The sequence below is a fragment of the Hippoglossus hippoglossus genome, chromosome 21, assembly GCF_009819705.1.
Source record: "Hippoglossus hippoglossus isolate fHipHip1 chromosome 21, fHipHip1.pri, whole genome shotgun sequence".
Classification (NCBI taxonomy): domain Eukaryota; kingdom Metazoa; phylum Chordata; class Actinopteri; order Pleuronectiformes; family Pleuronectidae; genus Hippoglossus; species Hippoglossus hippoglossus.
The window spans coordinates 1859998-1880807 of NC_047171.1; the positions used below are offsets into that span (position 1 = coordinate 1859998).

At 46.4% G+C, this 20810-nt stretch overlaps 1 protein-coding gene and 1 long non-coding RNA gene across 4 annotated transcripts in view; one reads left to right on the plus strand and one right to left on the minus strand.

The window, feature by feature from the left end:
* The window catches only part of satb2 (SATB homeobox 2), a 40875-nt gene extending 32692 nt beyond the window's left edge, over positions 1 to 8183 (plus strand). For 2 of the 3 annotated variants that reach the window (XM_034574545.1, XM_034574544.1), the window contains exons 13-15: positions 5379 to 5579; positions 5673 to 7894; positions 7926 to 8183. In XM_034574545.1, the coding sequence (XP_034430436.1) occupies positions 5379 to 5579; positions 5673 to 6164 (693 nt within the window). In that variant the 3' untranslated portion in view covers positions 6165 to 7894; positions 7926 to 8183. The remainder of the gene's footprint in view (positions 1 to 5378; positions 5580 to 5672; positions 7895 to 7925) is intronic. The other variant, XM_034574543.1, reaches the window with a different exon arrangement.
* LOC117755050 overlaps positions 1958 to 20810 on the minus strand; it is a 22038-nt gene continuing 3185 nt past the window's right edge. Inside the window, exons 2-3 of the long non-coding RNA XR_004612531.1 lie at positions 12250 to 12254; positions 1958 to 2080 (exon numbers count right to left, since the gene is read on the minus strand). This is a non-coding gene — a long non-coding RNA (uncharacterized LOC117755050). The remainder of the gene's footprint in view (positions 2081 to 12249; positions 12255 to 20810) is intronic.

Consider the following 20810-nt stretch of genomic DNA (forward strand, 5'->3'; position numbering starts at 1 on the left):
GATGTGTGTGTCTGTGTGTGTGTGTGTGTGTGTGTGTGTGTTTGGACTGGACACTATGTGCTGTACAGTAGCGTGAGACATTTCTGCATGCTGGGACATCTGGGAGATCTCCAACTGTGTCTATTAAATCTGCAGGTGCTGTGTGTGTGTGTGTGTGTGTGTGTGTGTGTGTGTGTGTGTTGTGTGTGTTCATGTCAGCAGCATCACATTTCTTCATGACTGACACGGTCCTGGTGCTCGCTCCACAGCTCTCATTCATACGGCTTTAGCAGTTAAGTGCGTCCCACAGCTAATTTGGCAGAGTCTGCCCTTATAAATTATTTCTTTATTGTTTTTGCTAAATTGATTTCTGCTGCAAGTCGAGGGTGTGTGTGTGTGTGTGTGTGTGTGTGTGTGTGTGTGTGTGTGTGACCGCTCGCCGTGGGCTGAGACCCCAGGAGTGGTGGACTAGAACAAGTAGTAACAGCCACAGCCCTCGTCCTGTCTTCCTCTGTCTTTGTGTCTCACCTCAGTTGAAAAGGTGCAGCAACAAATCGCTGCTGTCGAAACACACGATGATGATTTAAACCGTCAGACGCCTCCGAAGCTGTGTTGAGGTTACGCCGTGACCATCGTCTGTATATGAAAATGAACGCAGACTCCGGGTCTGGCATGTGAAGCCAATTCTTAAGTGCCTGAAACCCGTCTTCTCTCCGATGACCAGCAGGGGGCGACTCCACTGGTTATTTCTATAGAAGTCTCTTAGCATTGACTCTACTTCTCACTGGATTTATAACATCGGTAAACACGTTATGTCTCAATCTCTAGTCTCAAGTCTTCTTCAACACAGATGATGTTCACCACAAAGCTCTGTATGCATGGGGGGGGGGGGGGGGTGGATACCACAGTGTGATTGACAGCTATCACGCACTCTTCTCACAGAGTTTGGAAACCTCCATCCAGAACCACTGTTTTGAACCAGATCAGCAGAACCTCCCAGGATCAGGTCCAACACTGATTATCCCTTGAGTGAAGGTTGTGGTTTTAATCTCTCTCTCTCTCTCTCTCTCTCTCTCTCTCCCCCCCCCCCCCCCCCCTCTCTCTCTCTCTCTCCCCCCCCCCTCTCTCTCTCCCTCCCGGTGGCCTCTTCCTCCCTGTAGCAGGGTGGAGTTTGGGCTTTTTGGCGAACCACAATTAAGTTAATTGTTTAATTGCAGATAAATGGAATGAATACCACACACACAGTTCGAATGAAAAAAACATGCAACAGTGCGAGTGAGTGCAAACACACACACACACACACACACACACACACACACACTCAGAATGTGCTGCACTCCCAGCTCGCCTCAACAACATTACATGTGTCGAGTTTTTCATCAAAGACGCGTTATTATAAATGAGAAAATATAAATAAAAAAGTGTAAATGTGCAGTGACTCAGTTGCTCCCCCCGCCTGGATCCAGTCCCCAGGAGTCTCCACCACACACACACTTGTTCAAATGAGTGAAGGAACGAGGGACGGAGAGAACGAGGAAATAAAAACATATCTCTCTGATTAACAGAAAGGTGAAGTCATGCACAAAACTAAGAGAAAAGGGTTTTTTTTCTTCTTCATTACATATTTATCTCTGTGTTAATGGTGTCTCCGGGGGTCACACACACACACACACACACACACATACACCAAAACACACACAGAAAGAAAGATGGAGAGAGAGAGAGAGAGAGAGAGAGAGAGTTAGGGGCCCAGGAGGACCAGAGCTCATTAAGGAGAAGATGAATATTTCATGTTCTATAATTCTTTCATAGTTCTGCGTCGTAATTTGCCTTGATTTACGTTTAAAAGAAAACTTTTTCATTTTACTGCAGTGCACTCACAGCACTGCCAGGAGAGAGAGAGAGAGAGGGGAGAGAGAGAGAGAGAGGGGAGAGAGAGAGAGAGAGAGAGAGAGGGGAGAGAGAGAGAGAGAGAGAGGAAAGGGTGAGATGGAAAGAAGGGAGCAGAAGTTTTTCAGGAATATTGAATCATGCCATGAGAAGAGCCGGCCGCAGGGCTCCAGCACTTGTGGTTTTGGGAGCGCGGGGCTGTATTGTGTTGCTCTGAAGTGACACGGAGTCTCTTCCAGAAGACGCGTGACGGTCAGAGAGGAGGAGGAGGAGGAGGAGGAGGAGGAGGAGGAGGAGGAGGAGGAGGAGGAGGCGGTGAAGGTGAAAAGAGCCAAAACCACCGAGGCTCTTCTGACATCAGAGACTTGTTCTGAATTAAAGTCCAAAGATTCTGTCGGTGCAACAGCTCCTTGGACTCAGTGAATACTTAAAGAAATAATAGCATCCAATCAATCTTAAGTGTTTGAAGCAAATATTCATTTTCATTATAGTAAAAGTATCAGTGACATTTTAAACATCCTACTTCAAGGGAAACATATTTATATTCAGGTTGATCATAAGTGTTTTTACTGTAAAATGCTGTAATGTTGAGAAAACACATCAGTGTCCTCAGACTGTCCATCGCTGCAGCTCCTCTCTTCAGCCTCTGTCTCAAACACTTTCCTTTATAACACATTGGAGGAAAGAAAACACAGAAAAAATATCATATGTCTCATTTAAGGCTAAATAGAAGAAGTTCTCACCACTTAGTCGAGTGCGTCCTCACGCCGAGTCTAAACAATCCAACACAGGATTGTCTTGTTACTCCCAAAATGTCACTTTTGTTTATTCCACATGATCTCAGCTCCACATTAGTGGTAGTTGAAGGTTTCTAGCTCCATGTTTAACGTACAAAAAAATTACTACCCTCTATAAAAATATAAAAAATCTGCTGGTTTCAGAGATTTCTATTCATGATCTTTAATTTTGGGGGAAATTAGGGATCATTTGAACATTTAAAGGGGAAATGACTCTTTCGTGGAAGTGACAGCAGCTCATAGATATCTGAGAGGTGAGACAGGTTAGATGAGATCCACTGGTTAAATCAAACATCTACATTCCTGAAGGGACAGAGGAGAGAAGACCGGAGGTGTTGAAAGTGGGACAGGCGGGGGTGAGGAGGAGCTGAGGGGAGGAAGGTGGAGGACGCAGGGAGGTGGACGGGGGAGGTGGGGGGTGGGGGGGGGAGGCTACTGGTATCCGCCCTTCTCTGGGCTGATTTGGATGTGGAGCCATGTTGGCAGAGGCCCACTTCATTAGTGTCCTGATGCATTAGACCTGAGTGGAGGAAAGAGAAAGAAGGGAAAGACAATAAAAACAGGGGGAAACTTGTATTGAAGAAGAGGAGGAAGGGAGAGAGAGAGAGGGAGGGAGGGAGAGAGAGAGAGAGAGAGAGAGGGAGGGAGAGAGAGAGAGAGAGGGAGACGAGGAGATAAAGTCTGAGTCCAGCTCTGTGTGTTTGGCTCTGCTCTCTAACATCATCATTAGTACATGAGGGAGACCAGGCCCCCGCCGTCCATGTGTGCATGTGTGTGTGGCGATTGATCCAAGAGTCCTCGCTGTCAACCCGAATAACAGAAGAAATGATGAAGCTCTGTGAATGGAGAGAGAGGGGGGGGGGGGGGGGCTGTGTGTGCTGGGGGGGTGGGGGGGGGGGGGGGGGGGGGGGGTGGAGATGAGAGGTTTTGCAATCCCCTCCACGATTTACCCACAATTTAGTTATTAAGTGTCTCAGTGAGTTTGTGCGGGGGGGGGGATGTTTGTGGCTGTGTGGTCCTCGTCAGGACAGGGATCGGTTCTCTCTTCCTCACCGGCTCCTCTCGATATCGAAAAACCCGTCACGTGGAAGAAACAGAAGATTCAGCGGAGGGAGAGAGAGAGAGAGAGAGAAACATGACACACAAAAAAGAAAACAGGGAAAAACCTTCTGAATTCCTGTAAATTGGTTTCTCTCCCCCTCGCCTCACCCAGGAAAATAAAGCCCCTGCAAATAAAATCGCAGCAATTTCATGGTCTGGCCTGCCCTCAGTATTATTTAAGTAATACCCTGTTATTATTGAAGAGAGGGAGAGAAAAGCGAATGACTATTATCTTTATGTGGGTCCTTTAATTTTAATGCGCCACAGATTTATAGCTGGGCATTCCAGTGGGGAGGCCCCTCCCTGCTCTTAAAGCGAGCGGGCGGGACACGACCGCAACGCTCTCACAACAGCCACTACCTCCTGACAAACAACCAGAGTCCCCACTTTCCCTCCCAACACTTCAGCCTCCTCGCTGCTGTCACACGGGCCCGACGCCGCCGCCGCTGCCGCCGCCGCCTCCACCCATCACAACAACACATGCAGTTCTCCACCTTCGCTCATTGTCGTGATTTAAAATGTCATGTCCCCCCCTCCGGCCTCTTTTCACACCTTCATGAGACATCCAGAAAAAGTGAATCACTGAGAAACGCCCCTTTTCACAATGTCCTGGATCCACACCGAGGTTTAATGAGTTCTTCCTTCAGGTTTCATGATAACTAATCCAGTAGTTTCTGCATAATCCTGCTAAATAACAGACGGACAAAGACAAAACGTCCTCCTCTTCCAGATTCCTGGTTCTTGTCCCACCACTTCACAAAATGTCATGGAAATCAGTTTAGTGTTTTTTTTGCATAATCCAGTTTAACAAACAAACACACAAACATGCAGACGGGATGAGAACACATCCTCCTGTCGGAGGTCGAATACAAAACCTTTCTACTACAATAAATTAGGAGTTTTCATTTCTGTTCAATCACTTGTTTTGCATTTTCTAATTATGTCAATTTAATCTCCTCCATCATGTTTCCTCGATGCCTGACGCACAAACATAACCTAAAACCTCTCAAACAGTGTTTCAGTTTTGCCGTTTGAATCCCTCTCTTCTACCATTAGAGCCACGGCCTGTCTGAGGTATTTAATGGGCTGGTTAAATAGTGATGAGGTGTCAGAAGTGGGTAAATAAGCCACTTCCTGGCAGACAGGTGGTTGGCGTTTTACTGGAGCTAATCTTACACACATTAGGTCAAAGGTATAGTGGACACACACAGTCTGACGCCCCTCAGCCTTGGAGCAGGTTAATAGACTGTGACTTTCTGTCGGCGGTGAAACACTTGTTCTCACCCTGGGCTGACCTGCAGCCCTGGCTACTGTGTGCTGGAAGGTGCAATGGGTTACTGGTTGTTTTATTAGATCTGTTGCATCATACAAGGTTACTGTCAGCCACAGATGATACTCGGGACTTAATATTTGATTCTGGGTGGAAGATTAAAGAATTAGAAAAACGCACTGAACTGACCAGAAACCACAAATGTTTCCATATGTTGAAATTTAAAGGACTTTAGGTCAAATGAAAAGATAAAGACTTGGTCGTTGTCTATTTCATTATGTTGTTTAAAATGAGTTCCTGTCTGCAGTCTTGATCAGGGGTCACTGTGCCCCATTCATCAGCTGTTTTGTCTTTCTCGTCAGGCACTTCACAGGCCGCCCCCGATGCCGATGAAGGAGCACCGCCTGTCTCCGATGCGCGAGGAACCATTATCTGCCCCGGGGAACGAGGACTGCTCACAGAATGTGGGGACAGGGGCGGGCGGATGTCCCGGCTCTGTTGGCAGCACCGGCAGCAACAAGAAGCCACGATCACGCACTAAGGTAGAGTTGGATTCTCTCTGCTCAGGACCCACGAAGGGAAAGTGTTTCAACAAGGTTTTAATGAATCTATCGACCTCTCCTGAATCCCGTTAGATTTCCCTGGAGGCCCTGGGTATCCTGCAGAGCTTCATCCAAGATGTCGGCCTGTATCCGGACCAGGAGGCCATCCACACCCTGTCGGCACAGCTGGACCTGCCCAAACACACCATCATCAAGTTCTTCCAGAACCAGCGCTACCACGTCAAGCACCACGGCCGCCTCAAGGAGCTGTGTGAGGGGGCCGCCGCCAGCGGGGGTGTGGACGTCAGCGAGTACAGAGAAGAAGAGTTGCTGTCGGGCTCCGAGGACCCAGAGTCCAGTGAGGATGGAGCTGAGGACCTCTACCAGACCACAGAGGGTAATGGTGGGAGCACAGGAGGCCTGAACCAGCCTTCAGCGTCCTCCGGCTCCAGCTCCAGCTCATCCTCAGGAGCCAACGTGGCTCAGGAGGAGGGAAAGGACAAGGGACACAGTCGGCCAGGGGGCAACATGGCCCCCGGGAGCTCCTCATCCAGTCCTAGAGAGCAGGCTGACTACCAGAGGTAGAGACTGACAAACAGAGAGGAGAGGACAGGAGAAAGGAGAGAGGGAGGAGAGTCTACGACGAACTGATGGAATACGGCTGCACAGAAACTGTACGAGGCAGAAACGTCTCTGTAGGTTCACATTAAACAAGAAAACCATTAGACTGAAATACTGCGACCAGAGAGACTCGTTATCGTGACAATCCCAGACACACATCTGTGAAAACCTGATTTGTGGAGTGAAATTACCTCAGCCAAAGACAGCAGGTTCACGGCGTAACTGTGAAACAGCTTTTACACAAATGTTTAAACGACTCACTCCAGGCTTTTATCAGCAGGTGAGACTACTGCAGTTCAGGCCTCTGACCGGCACACAGGCACAAACACCAAACTACACCCACAGAACTTTCTATCAATCAAGCAGTCGTCAGAAGAGACGTGGTCCCTGCTCCTCCTCTAACGTCCCAGCACAGTCCCACAGGACGTGGACTCCACACGTGCTGATTGACATTTGACTGACTGGATCCCCGGGGGTCGTCTCTGACCTCAGCAATCCTACGAATCCTCAGGACACACACTGATGTTGCTAACGCTGTCGCCTGCCGCGGACTTGCTCTTCATCTTGTAGCTTCGTTTCATAGCGGAGGAAAAAAAAAAAAAAATGTAAGAAAGGGAAACGCCCACCTGTCGTCCCGCCCTCGTCTCACCGTCACACTCCAGAGTCACTACCAGTCCTATCAAGCACTTACTGTTCACAGAGACACTGATGTATTGTGGATGTGATGACCCCTGTCCTCCCTCAGTCTGGCAGGAGGACAGTGGACGAGAGGATGTGGCGCGTAGGGACACTCGGGGCTCTGAACCCTCGCCTGGCACCGCCCGCGTACGTGTGGCGAGAAGAAAATGTCCAGAAAGCGAGGACAGAGTGGAGATTCAGCAACCAAACAATCAGTCACTTTATGTGCGGTCGTCCACCCCTTCCACTCTTCCTCTCTCGCTCTCCTCCTTTTCCTCTCTCTAATTGGTGCCCACGGTCTTGTGTTCACCACACCTACCCGCACTTAAACTTCACCAACCCTATTTATTGCTATCTTTATCCATGATTATTATTATCATTATTGTTATTATTGTTGTTATTATGGTTAGAATTGCTGTCATCCTGTGCTATTTTTAGGTTTTATTTCCATGGTTCTTTAAATATTGGTTTTCAGAACTGGGCGGTTGTTTGGGTAACAAGAGACATTAAGAGCACGCTGCCCGAAAAGACGAAGACGAAGACGAAGACGAAGACGAAGACGAAGAGGAGCGGAGAGGGGAAGAAAATAGTAAAGAAGCAGTTACTGAGTGTTACTGGGTAAAAAAAAGAATAAAGTCAAAAAGGTTCATGCTGTATTCTGCCAGTTTTTGTTATTGTTCATTTCCCCAAAAACTAGTAAATAACTTGTTAAAGTTGAATTAAAAAGCGAAAACTGTGCTTTTTTTTGTTGCTGCAGTTGATGACAATCTAATTCTTTGAGCCATTAAAGAAAAGTGGCAGGTTTGACTCTGTTCCTCACTTTTAATGTCTGTAAATACCCAACATGGGATTAATTATTTTATTATTATTGGTATACTTTTATTTCTTATTTTTGCAGGAGTAAAGTCTTTTGAGCCACTTTGGAGAAGGGTGATGTTTTTTTTATTTTCTTCGTCTGGACAACTCAGTGAAGTCGGTTCTTTTTCATCGTGTCAGGAAATTGAAAAATCACAAGAGTATTTAAAAAAGAAAATTGAAAAAAAAAAGAAAAGCAAAAGGAATTGAAACGTCTTTATTTCTTTGTGTCCGGTGCAGTTGTGTGTAAGTATCTGTATCGATGTCTGATGGACGGACGGCGGGGTCGGACTCTCCTGATCGGCTGCTACGCTCCGAACAGATTATTACTCCGATCACTGCGTATGATAACTGTGCTTCTTCTGTGTGACAGGAATCAGGGTTTGACTCAGATGCAGTTCCTACGAAAACTTCATTCATCCAGTGTTGAAGTGAATAAAAATGTGTGAATTCAAAAAAAAAAGAAAAGAAAGAAATCTCCTGCTTTTTATTTCACTTTTATGGATCCTCACACACACACACACACACACACACACACACACACACACACACACACACACACACACACACACACACACACGCCTACACCCACACAGACACACACACACTCACACACTTGTACCTGGGCCAAGTCGTCGTCCAAGCCAATCAATTACAGGTCTGTGTAAAGGGGCTGAGGTTTCTAATAAATGTGTGAGAGTGACAGTAATTCACACAGAAATGCAGACTACGTCCACACCAACACATTTTAGTTTTACAACACGTCTGTTGCTACATTTACGTTTTGGCATTCGCTCCACTCCTGAGGTTTTAATCCTCTAAACTGAGGATTTTTGGAAACTCGACTTTCCGCGGTGGCGTTGCAGAAATCCCTCCTTTCCCTTTTTCACCATTGTTGTTTCTCCCTTCGACGTATTTTCTGTAACTCAGAAACCGCAGAGTAGATAATCGACTTTCCCATTGACACCACGTGACCACTGCACGGTCATGTGATATATGTTGGTACACGGATGGAGATTATTTCTGTTAAAATGATCGTTTCAGTTAATGATCAACCTCAACTTATCCACTTTTTCTTGAGAGTAATTTCTGTAGCGGTGGTTTGACTCAGACGCTTTACTTAGTTAAAAGCTGCAGCGTATATCAATGTGAAGTTAAAGGCCTCGTGTTTTTAAATGTAAAAGGTTAATCTGCAAAGTAACTAGCAGGAAAAGTGTTAATATTTCCATCTGTAGTGTAATGAAGTATAAAGTAGCCTGAAATGTAAAGTACAAGCATCTTAAAGAGTAAATGTACCAATTATGAGCAGTGGACATATAAAGTCCGTCTGGCGTATTCGGGTCAAATCGTTTTTAAGCAGTAATTCTAAAAATATTCTATATTTTTCTCACTGTCAACAAATCCCATGAAAAGACAAACAACTGGACGCTGCAGTTTGTGGTCAACGTTTCTCAAACAGGAAGAAGTCGAGCATTTGTTCTATAACAGATTTTATATATTTAAAGCAGCAGGGCAGCGTGGAGTCGATTTAAAATAAACTAAATATGTGTTTCTGACCGAACACAATGGAGCTCTGTGGCTTTGGTTTCACAATAATAACAGCTATAGGACTAATTTATCAGTTTTGGTCTTTTTTATTGTATTTGAAGACAATAAGAAAAATATACAATATCATCAGACTAGTACTGTAAAATGAAAACAACATGACCAATGGAGCTTTGACTTCAAGCAGCCCGAAAAATAAGAGAATAAAAACCGTCTGTTTCTCTGATGAGTGAAGAATTAGCAGAAAAGAATATCTAAGTGGTTCCTCAAGTTCTGGCTCGACTCTTTGTCTGTGTGTGTGTGTGTGTGTGTGTGTGTTTTTCCTTTTGTCATCATTAGTCATCGATTAATGAAACACAGCTATTAGTTCAAAGAACGTCCAGAATCATGACTCACAGTTTAAGAGAACTGGTCTAAAAACAGGCGGAACCAAAGGACCCGAGAACACACAACTCTGATTTCCTGAAACTGTCCCGACACTGTGGTTCCATAAAATGCTCAACACTAATTTGTTGTGTATTCTGGGTAAATAATAATTCGACCTTACACTGATGCAGCATTTTCGTTTCTCACTACACCACAACATCCTCGGTTGGCAGAAACTTTTATTCATTTTTACGACACAACGCTCAGTTTCAGAGACGCCCTGAAATAATATTCAGCTGAAAAATCCAAAGACAGTAAATCTTAAAGTTCCTGTCTGACCGGCGCCTGAACCGACTGGAGCCCAGCGGGAAGAGACGCAGCCCTGTTCGCCCAAAGGTTGTTCGCCGGAAAAAAGTGAGTCTGGCTCAACTTTGTGTGGCAACACAACACAATGTCGTCCCTCAAGACTCAACACACAAGCTCACATTCCTGATGCATTACACTTTGAGCTCCATCCATTAGCCTCACTTGAATCTGAAGGTCTCTGGAGCTGATCCCAGCCGACGCTGGGCGAGAGGTGGGGTTCGCTCTGGACGGGTCACCGGCGTAATGCAGGGCCAGCGTATAAAGACAAACCACCGGTCAGGCTCTGCAGGCAATTCAGAGCCTCCAGTGAACTTATTCTGCAAGTTGGTGTTTCCGAGGCCGAAGGGACCTGGGAGGCCCCACATTGAATCAAGCCAAAACCAAATCACTTCTACTCATTCTTCTGTACACAGCCAATCATACAATTTAACTGGGTTCTCAAAAATGTGTTGTTGCTGTGGACGAACGCAGCAGCTGTTCCTGGGTCTGCCTGCTGTTCCTGCCCTGCTGCGACACCTCTGGACTTTGGAGGAAGCCGGAGCTGAAGGAGGAAACTCACAGAGGCACGAGGAGAACACACAGAAAGACTGTAGCCGGCCGTCAGGGTCCAACGCAGAACCTTTTCCCTGTGAGGCGATAGTGCATCAATGTTCTGCCCCCACACTGATGTTAACTGTGTTTTCTGACTCGTCTGTGAAGATTGTATAAGTGTAAATAGGAAACGACACTTGTTTGAGTTTCTTCAAGACGTTTCACCTTCAGAGAAGTGAAGAAGCCTGGATGAGACGTGAAACTGTCCAGTTGCATATGTTCACTTGTACGACCCCTGAAGATCTATAATGACCTTTTAACTTTGGACCCTATAACCCTTTTGGTTTGTTTCCCAAGTGGACTGTGGAGCCATCGTCCCACTCATCATGCTGTCGATGACATGACTGACATGTTGCAGCTCTAAACTTAAAAACTAAGAGACTTTCAGAAACTACAGAGAAAACTGAATCAAGATGGGTCAACTCTCACATTTCAAACAGACGGGTCAATCAGGAATATCCATAAAATCAACTGACACACACACACACACACACACACACACACACACACACACACACACACACACACTCACACACTTCAGCCTCCGTAATGAGTTTCAACTCTGATGGGATGTGGCGCTGCAGAACAATCTCTGTGTTTAACCTGCCACTAGGAGTTGGGTCAAGTATTTTGTGTGTGTCAGTGTGTGTGTGTGTGTGTGTGTGTGTGTGTGTGTGTGTGTGTGTGTGTGTGTGTGTGTGTGTGTGTGTGTGTGTGTGAGTGTGTGTGTGCGTGGGGCCTCCTTCACTAAACAATAGAGCCTAAGTGTGATGAGCTGGAGGCTGGAGCTTGTCCTGCAGAAGCGTTTACTACTCGTCTGAAGACAATCAGCTCGTGCTGCGACTCTTTCACTGGGAGGTAATTATCCCTGCTGAGGCCCGGCGACGTGTCTTCATCCATTTCCACCCAAAATAGCTCATCTGCCCCCCCCCCCCCCCCCTCCTGCTTCTGGAGGGTAGAACTGAGCTGACCGGGCTGCAAGAAGAATGAAGGAAAAATGAAAAATAATCTACGTGTGCTCCTTGAAATGGAGCAAACTTCTCTTTATTTCACTCGTATTTGCTCTTGTGTGCGCCCGGGCAGAGGAGCCCTCACATGTGACTCTGTCTCTTTCGCCTGTTAATAGTGTTTATTTGGTAGTGTTCCTCGTGCTGAGGCTTCAGGACAGAGGATGTCGCGCCTTCTTACGATCCATGAGACAAACTGTGATTTGTGAATCGGGGCTAAACAAATACAACCTGATTGATTGATTGGTGCTGGTGGATATTATTGTCAGACCTGTCGTCTCGGTCGTCTTCTCAGCATGAATCACTCCTCTCAGAGTTTATGTTTGTGCTCGGAGACGCTTGTTTAATGCTGTTCAAAGACTTCCAGACGATTTCGGAGCGCCCCGTCTTTTGAACAATGTTGTGCATTGTGTATAAACTTGAACAGGGCTCGGTTTGAGGGAGGCAGGCCGGGCCCAGTCAGCTACGTGGCCACAGGAACCAAATATTGCTTAATTTGTACATGTACGCAATCAAAAGAAAACCAGGAACGGAAAAAAATACGACCCGAGAGACTGTTTTGGGAGAAATTTACTGGAAACTGAGGATGACAATGCAGCTTCCTGTGTTTATATAGTAGAAGAATACGATTTTAAATGCACTATTACTAAAGACGGGTGCGATGGATGTTCCAGGAAATTAAAAAACAGGCTCCACGCGGCTCCACGCGGCCGACGGCTGGGTTTCCCTCTAAACGTCCCAAACTAATCAGCCTGAAACGCGGTGGAGAAGAACATTATGCAACGTAAAGCTAATAAGTGGCCAACAACTCAATCGGAGCAGTGATGCTATTCAAACCTGCCAATTCTTCTCGGAGCAAACTGCACCTGAAATGTTGTTAGTAAGTCGCCTCCATGGACGTTCGGGGGAAATTAAAAAGATAAACTTCATCAGACCGTCGCTCGTCTTCCGCAAAACTGATCAACACCGAGACGCACTTTTTCCTTTGAATGGTCCAAACTCATCAGCCTAAAATATTATGCGACAACAACTGAATCTGAATGGAAATGTTTCCCTCGCCCACGTGATCTTGTGCCTGGGAACAGAACTGAATGTTCTGATTAAGAAGTTATTTTCTCACAGTGATGACATCGGCTCCAGTAATAATATTTGTGGGCCGGTCGCTGCTCCTTCACTAAAATGCACATTACGTCTATAAACGTGTTTGTGAGAACATGACAGGAATCTCTGAGCGTTGCCTCTCGTGGCACCACTTTCACCCGGCTTCCTCGCCACCGCCACCCCGCCCGTACCCCCCGTTGCACGCCAACACACAGCCTCCCTGCGCCGCAGCTTTGTGGTAAGCACCTCTGGTTTTCATTCTGCACCACCCATCCCCTTTGCCTCCCACCTCATCCCTAAATCTCCTAATTCAACTCATTATTCGCTCAATTGGTGGGCTTTAACCCCTCCTGCCTCGGGTCCTATAGAGCTGGTAGTCATTAGCAGACAGGATTTGTGACAGAGCGGAGCGGGGGGGGGGGGGGGGGGGGGGTGGCAGGCCCAAACGCTCCCCCTCTCGCTCACACACACACATGCAGTGTCACGATGCGCCCGAGGAGCCTGCAGGGTGTCGCTGCAGTTAAACACCTCCCAGTGTTAACCAGTGGCACCGTCAGAAGTTGGATGGGAGTCAGTTGTGCCTGGTTAGGACAGACATGCAGACAGACCACCCAGAGGTCTGTGGTTCTCAGAGATGCGAGCGGCATCCGCCAGGGTGATGGATTCTGGGAAGTCTCCGAGGAAACCAGGGATACTAATGTGAACTCGTATTGAATGGATTTTTATTTTGAAGCCAAATTAAGCTTCTATTTATAGTTTAAGCAAAGAAACTAAAACCAAAGTAAGGATGCGTTTATATTGATAGTTAACTTCATACAAAGTGCAGTAGAGGGGAATAAAATCCAAAGTAAAATAAAATAAAAGCATTACAAAGTATTAAAGCATTAACCTTTGCAAAGAATAATATTTGAGATGTACAGTAATCTACAGGATTTGTATATGAACCAGTCAATTGTCATCAGATGATAGAAAATTGAAATTGCATTATTACAATATAAAAACGTTATATATATATGAGTGTGTGCAGGGTTTGCATCGCCCCTGTGAGGATTTGTGATTTGACCTTGAGGACGTGAGAGTCTGAAGCGTCTTTTTGTCTCCGAATAAAAGAAACTTTACGATTTGTGTAGCCTTCACTTCTGTGCATGCGTGTGTCTGTGTGTGCGTGTGTGTGTGTGTGTCTGTGTGCGTGTGTGTGTGCGTGTGTGTGTGTGTCTGTGTGAGTGTGTGTGTGTGTGTGTGTGTGTGTGTGTGTGTGTGGGCGAGAGAGATTGACAGGTGTCTGGGTACCCAGGGCCCCTCAAACAGCTGTGAGGGCACCACTGCAGGGTATTAGGCCTGATAGAGGGATGATTAGAGAACATTAGAGGTGACGGGGGGGAGAGGGGAAGGGGGTGGGGGGGGGGGGGTGCACAGCTGTTGCTGCTAACTATTATTACCCACAATGCAGCACCAGAGGGGAGGCTCTCTGCGGAGTGGGCTCACACACCTGTGGCCTCCTGCTGTATTCACACGTGCAGATGTGAGTCCGAACACACACATTACCTGATGTTTACCAGTGAGAGGAGCAGGTATGTTCATGTGAAGACTCCACGACAGGCGACACGATCACAGACCAGGACTCTCCCGCGTTAATGTTCTTCTTCTCGCTGTTAAGTGTTCTGTAATCGCTGGTTTAATCAGAGTTCACCACACATAACCCAATAATGTCCTGTTAGCTGGAACAAGTGATGGAGGCAGGAAGGGACTAAAAGGGAGAGACGTGACTCTTCGTGATCTCCCAGAGGAGCGGAGCAGCGAGCGGCCGGGCAGCTGCTGGGCTCCCGGGCACCTCAACGCTGGGCATCTACGCTAATGCACAGAGGAGACAGAAGGAAGCGGCGCTGGTCACTCGAGGGGCGACGTGGGAAACAAAGAACTGAACAACAGCAGACATTCAATTAGACGAATGTTAGCGTGGAAATAACGAGCGCTTGTCAGGACGCAGCCTTTCATCGAGTCCTCGGTGACCGGGACTTGTGACAGTTCGAGTTGACACTTTCAGATGTTGCTCTGGGAGACGGAGCGAGGGCGAGTGGAAACCGCAGTCGTGTTTGTTTGTCTGTTTGATTGGACATGTGTGTTTGAGGGAGTGAATTAATTTGGAATGAGCCTCAGGAACACTGCCACAGTTCGGTCTGTAAGACGCTGAGCGGCGTGTGAATTAAAAATGCCACGGGCCGCACCGGGTCAGATTTGTCTCTTTCAATCTGGGTCTTTGTCAGGCGAGATCTTCAATACGAGAAGGCAAACAGCTGCTGTGATTAAAAATAAATCACACTCAGCATTTCTCTAAACCCTGGAATAACTAATCTGGACTGGGACATGAAATATACATGAGGGCAAATGTAATGATTTCATCCATCAAAGGGTTTACTTAAACACTTTAAACCAGAGTCTTGTGCTCGATGCGCACAGAGCGAAAGGATTGTTCCACGAGCGCCGCGTCGAGGCAATGATGGAGATAATATTAGTTTAAAGGGTCGACAGGGGAAGAGCTGCTCGGTGTTTATCTGTGGTTGTTTAATAGCTGAGATAAACGGATCGGGATGAAATATGCTGATTGTTAAACTTCATTTTCATTCATTAAACCAAACAAACTGTGTCACAAACATTTAAATTAAGGTGGAATTCTCCGGTTATTGTCTTGTTGTTAAAACTGGTAAAATGTGACTGAAACAATTATTCAGTTATCAGCAGTGTTGACGTTTAATCTTCAGTAGATGGATTAATCACCGCAGCTCTTATTGGTCAAGATTGGAAAAGATGACCATGATTTTTATAAAGTTAAAATCTGATCTATGAATTCATGAAGGCTGCAGCACTGATCTGGTTCTGATGACAGTTCTGATTGGTCTTGTTTGTCCGTCAGGTTCTGTTTCCACGTGTCGAGCAGCAGCGATTAGAACTGATTGTTCCATTCAGGGATCAAGCAGCGAGCATCAGGCGCCATGAGATCAGCCTTCCCTTCCCCGTGACCCCTCCTCTCCACCCCCAGGCGCAGCCCCCTCTCCCTCGGGCGCTGACGGACGGTGGACGTGGGGTCTGAGCGGACGCAGGGCAGGTGTGTGTGTCGGGCAGAGCAGCCCGAGGCCGTCCCTGGGCGGCGGCGGCCTCCGGCGCGCCCGGCGCTGATGCTTCCTGACAGAGACGCTGGGACAACTGCTGGAATGAGGCAGCGATGAGAATAGCAGAGCAGAGCTGGTGAGCAGAGACAAACCTCGGTCACAGTCGTGGTCGTGGCGGTGACTGTCGTGCAGACACAAAGTAAATAACACAACACGTCTACAGGAGCAGCCGTGATCGGGTGTGAACGTTCAATCCTGACGCTGCTAACAGTGTTGTCGTGACAAAACAAGATTAACCCGAGTTCCATCTATTAAACCAGCTGACAAGTACACAAGTGGGTTGTGCTGCTACATCACTACCAACTTGTACTGCATGTGGAAAGTGGCACTCCCGGTAATGAGAAACATCACAGTCCTCACAGGCAGCTCTCGACCATTCGGCCGCCATCTTGGCAAAGTCTCAGGAAGAAGACCAGGCTCCTATCTAACCTTTCCTCTCTTTGACTTGTTAGAAAGTGACGTGTACACGACGATAACTAAATAACTCCCGACTTTAAATGGTTGTTGAGCCCCTGACTCAGATTTACTCGTACTCAGCAGTTTCTACATTTAATCATCTCAAAGTTGACGCTTCTCCTTCTAGTTCTTCTGATTCCACATCTTTACGTTAGGAGACAGGGCAGCAGCAGCGTGTGGTCAGTCAGTAACTCTCCTATTTATCGTGTGTGAATGAAGGTGGTGGACTCTCATTAGGCATTAACTGCATCAGTGGCCTATTGAGCAGCGTGTTCTGGTTGAATGGACGTCTGTCACTTATTCTCCGTGTGTGTTTATCTTCATACGTCCAAACGATCACTTTCTGGATCGGCAGAGCATCGGTGTCCCTTCACCTCTGGTTCGCAGCTATTCATTCAGCGCTAAGATAAACAGGAATCATTCAAATATTTACCACTGTGAAAATAAGTAATGAGCACGGTGTGGGCATTAATGCGAGTGTGTGCGTGAGTTTGCCCGAGTTTGTGCTTGTTAATAAACTAAAATCCGGATGAGCACGCAGCTTCTATAGTGCATGCATCCTCCTCCCTGAGAAATTATCATTCACATCTTATCACGTATTTTTACAGAAGCGACACACTCACACACACTTGCAGACACTGGCGTGGGCACACAGTGTATTCAATATTCATCACCACAAGCTGTCACATAATGGGGCTCCTTCCGTTGAAATCGTTAAACAGCTGACGGAGCAGTATTTCTCTCACACACACACACACACAGACACACACAGACAGACACACACACACACAGATAAACAACTCCTCTGCACTGGGGTTAGTCGCCAAATGAGAAGAGAGGAGCAGAGCACACAGGAGAGAAGCTGCGTGTCGTGATTAAACGGGACGAAGAGTCTGCAGCTGCTTTTCTTTCTGCTCTTGTTCTTCAACGTGCTCCAGCTGTTTATCTGCTTCAGTTTCTGTGTTCTGTGCCTTTTACCTCGTCACACATTATATCTTCTCGTGTAGGTTGTGGAGTTTCAAGTTACTGATTAAAACACAAGTTATAGTTTAGAACCATAACAAACCTGGATTGGATTTATTCAGGATTAAATTCTTAACTGGACAATGTGTGTGAACTTCAAATTACATCTAAGAAAGAAAAGTGATGTTGTTTTGGGCCTTATCAACAAAATACAGCTTCACAATTAAAGGAAGTGTTTTTCTTTGTGGGGCGGCTGTGGCTCAGGGGGTAGAGCGGGTCGTCCACTAACCAGATGTGATACTGAACCCCAAATCACCCCCGACGCCTGAGTGACTGATGCGTGATGGAGCAAGTGCTGCGGATTAGCACTGAGTGAATGTGTGTGAATGGGTGAACGGCAAAACTGATCTGAAAAGTGCTTCGAGTGGCCATCGAGACTGGGAAAGTGTTTTTTAATTACAGATTCACTACTGCAGTGGATATTATTATTATTAATTTCCCTCTGAAGTGAATCACACAATTGATAAACTACGTTATTAGGACTTAAAACACGTCCTCCTCACATCCTCATTTAGCTGATTCTCTCTGTATCCAACAGACGAGGCAGGAGACGTCTGATTCTGTGTACGTGTTCAACCTCAGATCTCACCTCCGTGTATAAAAGGTGTATTAGCTCACCTGCCCAGCAACAATACCAGCCGTCTCTACCGTCACGCTAAATTAGCCATCATTGGGCATGTGCACACACACACAGAGAGAGACGGTACTGGTGATTGGGCGATGACGGCGGCGATACGCCTGCCCTCCTGTCTGCCAGGTAACGATGCCTGTCTGTTGATGCCAGCGTGGATAACATTCACAGCTCCACTCAGGAGTCTTTCATCCACACTCCCGTCTGGAAAAGGACACACACACACAGAAAGAGAACAAATAATCTACATATTTCCTCTCATTTTGTTTGTGTTCTCGTTTTATCTCGTATAACTGAGCTGATACCAAATAAAAAAAAACCCCGACATCATGCGAGTGCAGCTCCGCAGAGCGAGGCCGAGGAGGAGCATTTGGAATAAAGCCTCTGTTTATGTGTTTCTTTTTTTTTTACTTGTTAGCAGCGTGAGTATGCGAGTGAGTCATAGTGTCACAGTGGGCTTGTTTGAGTGGGCTGCCCCACTGCAGAACTGGGAACCACTGCAGCCAGCAGATGATATCATGGGCTGGAGCGACGTGTTGTGATTGGTGACGGCTGGAACTCGGCCACATGTGACATCGGATCTGAACCGAAGGTGAGAAGGGCAAGAGGGAAACAAGATGACGTCTGACAAACAGGGGAGGGGCCCGTTTGGGTTATTGCCCAATTTTTCTTCTGGCCTCATTATATGTTAACTTACCCCAACTCCACAGCATTGGTGGAATATAGGGCAACATTTACTCTATTACTGTACAGACACGTGTAATTTAACTTACTTACAATTCAACAATACAATTAAAAGTCTGCTGCATCTATAGGAAAGTTGTAGATACTTTTCATTTTAAGACTTTATATTAAAAACCACTTGTCATGTTTCAGATTTCTTGGAGTTTCCAGCAGTTCCACCAAAACTTCTCTAATGGTTTCATTTAAATACGCAGTTATATGTCATGTGATTCTCAAGCAGAATTACTTTTATTATTGTTATTTCTCTTATATTTACATTTCTTTCTTTGCTGTCAAAGCACTTTGTCAACTCTGGTTTTTAAAAGTGCTAAATAAAGTTTATTTTTTATTATTATTATAATTACCCACCGCAATAACAGAACAGTTAAAACAGAGAAAGAATGTAAATTCTTGGAGACATTTTTATTGTTCCCTTTCCTACACAATAACTCCTCTCATGACAGATGTATCATGTGAGCGGTTGGAATGTGTGTAAAGACGTTAAATCAGCTAATATCAATAATTCAACAAAATGACGGAGGTGAAGCTACAGAGAAATATCAGCTGAACTTAAGCTCATATCTGGATCTGTTCACAACTTCAAGGCCTGACAACCAACTCCAACTGAGTGATGAAGCTGTAAATGTCAGATATAAAGTTAATTAACAAGTTCTCTGTATTAATGAAATGATGATGATCAGTTCACAGATTTCCACGTGGCCCCAAGTGGCCAAAAGCCTCAGTCGCTGCAGGTCTAGTTCCGACGGCTCCTCCTCTGTAGAGATGAATATTAACATCCTAATAAAGTGATGTTATTTTTATGTTTTTTCCAGAATGTGTACGTTCACTTCTCCCCTGTTCCCCGGCGCCTCTGCAGGTCAGACGTTTTGGCCACTAATGGCTGCGTTTGAAGCCAAGTGCGGAAATCCTAATTGGACCGTCTCTCTTATTTCTTGCCTTCCTCATTCCTTTCCCCTCTCCGCTCTACCTGCCTCCGTCTCCTCGCTTCCTCGCTCTTTTCCTCTCCTCCCTCCTTCCCTCCCTCCCTCCCTCCCTTCTTCTTCTTTTTCCTCTAACTAGGCCGTGCCAGTCAGTGGGATCAGGCCCGGGCCTCATAGCCTCCCCTCCCAGACAACTGCAAACAATTAGGGAAATTAGTGGCTCCAGCATCACCATCAGGAGGCCTGCTTGTTTATAATTTAATCGGGGCGCATGTCAAAACAGTCAGAGCTTGAGAGAAACAAGATGCGTCGGCGAGATGAAATTCAAACTGCCAGCCAGCTCAAAATATTAGGACTGTTTGTTTAATAGCGTGCGACCGACAGGGTAAGAGCAGAACGTAGCGGGCGGCGGGAGGAGGGTCGGGGGGGGGGGGGGTGGGGGACACAGAGCGGGGAAGGAAAATAATAATAATGAAGAAACGAGGAAAGAAAACAGCATGAGGAAAAAATGAAGATGTATTAATTTTGATTTTTCTTTTTTTTTTTTTCAAAATCCATTCCACATTTTGGGAGTTAATGCATTTTTTTTTTTTTTCGCTTCTCTCTTCCTCTCTCTCTCTCCTGCTGCCCCCCCCCCCCTCCCCTTCTTTCACTTAGCAGTGCTCTGGGAATTTCAAACGCTTGGATCTGTGCCGCCTTTCAAATTCATTATAAAAGCTTTTTGCTAACTAAATAGAGAGAGAGAGAGAGGGAGAGCGAAAAAAATAAAAACTGCCACATTCATCTCTTAGCCCCTGTGCTGCCCCCCCCCCCCCGCCCCTGCCCCCTGACAATATATAAATAAACTAGAGTGACCTGATTGAGATGTAAAAGGCAGGGAGTTAGCACTGGGACCCATACATTACTTCCCAACATTAACAGTAGTCTACTCAGCCGACACATGGTGGTGGGAGTATGGCCCCTGGGCAAATGGAGAGGTTAGAACTAATGCCCCCCCCCCCCCCCTCCCTCGTTTAACCGCCCCGTGCCCACACCCTTGGAAAGTACGGCCTACGGTTGGCAGCGCAACGACACCGCCACGAAACTGACATATTTCACATAGGCCCTCCCGGATTGTGGTGTCCATTAATGTAAAGAGTTATCATATTCAGAACGGGTTT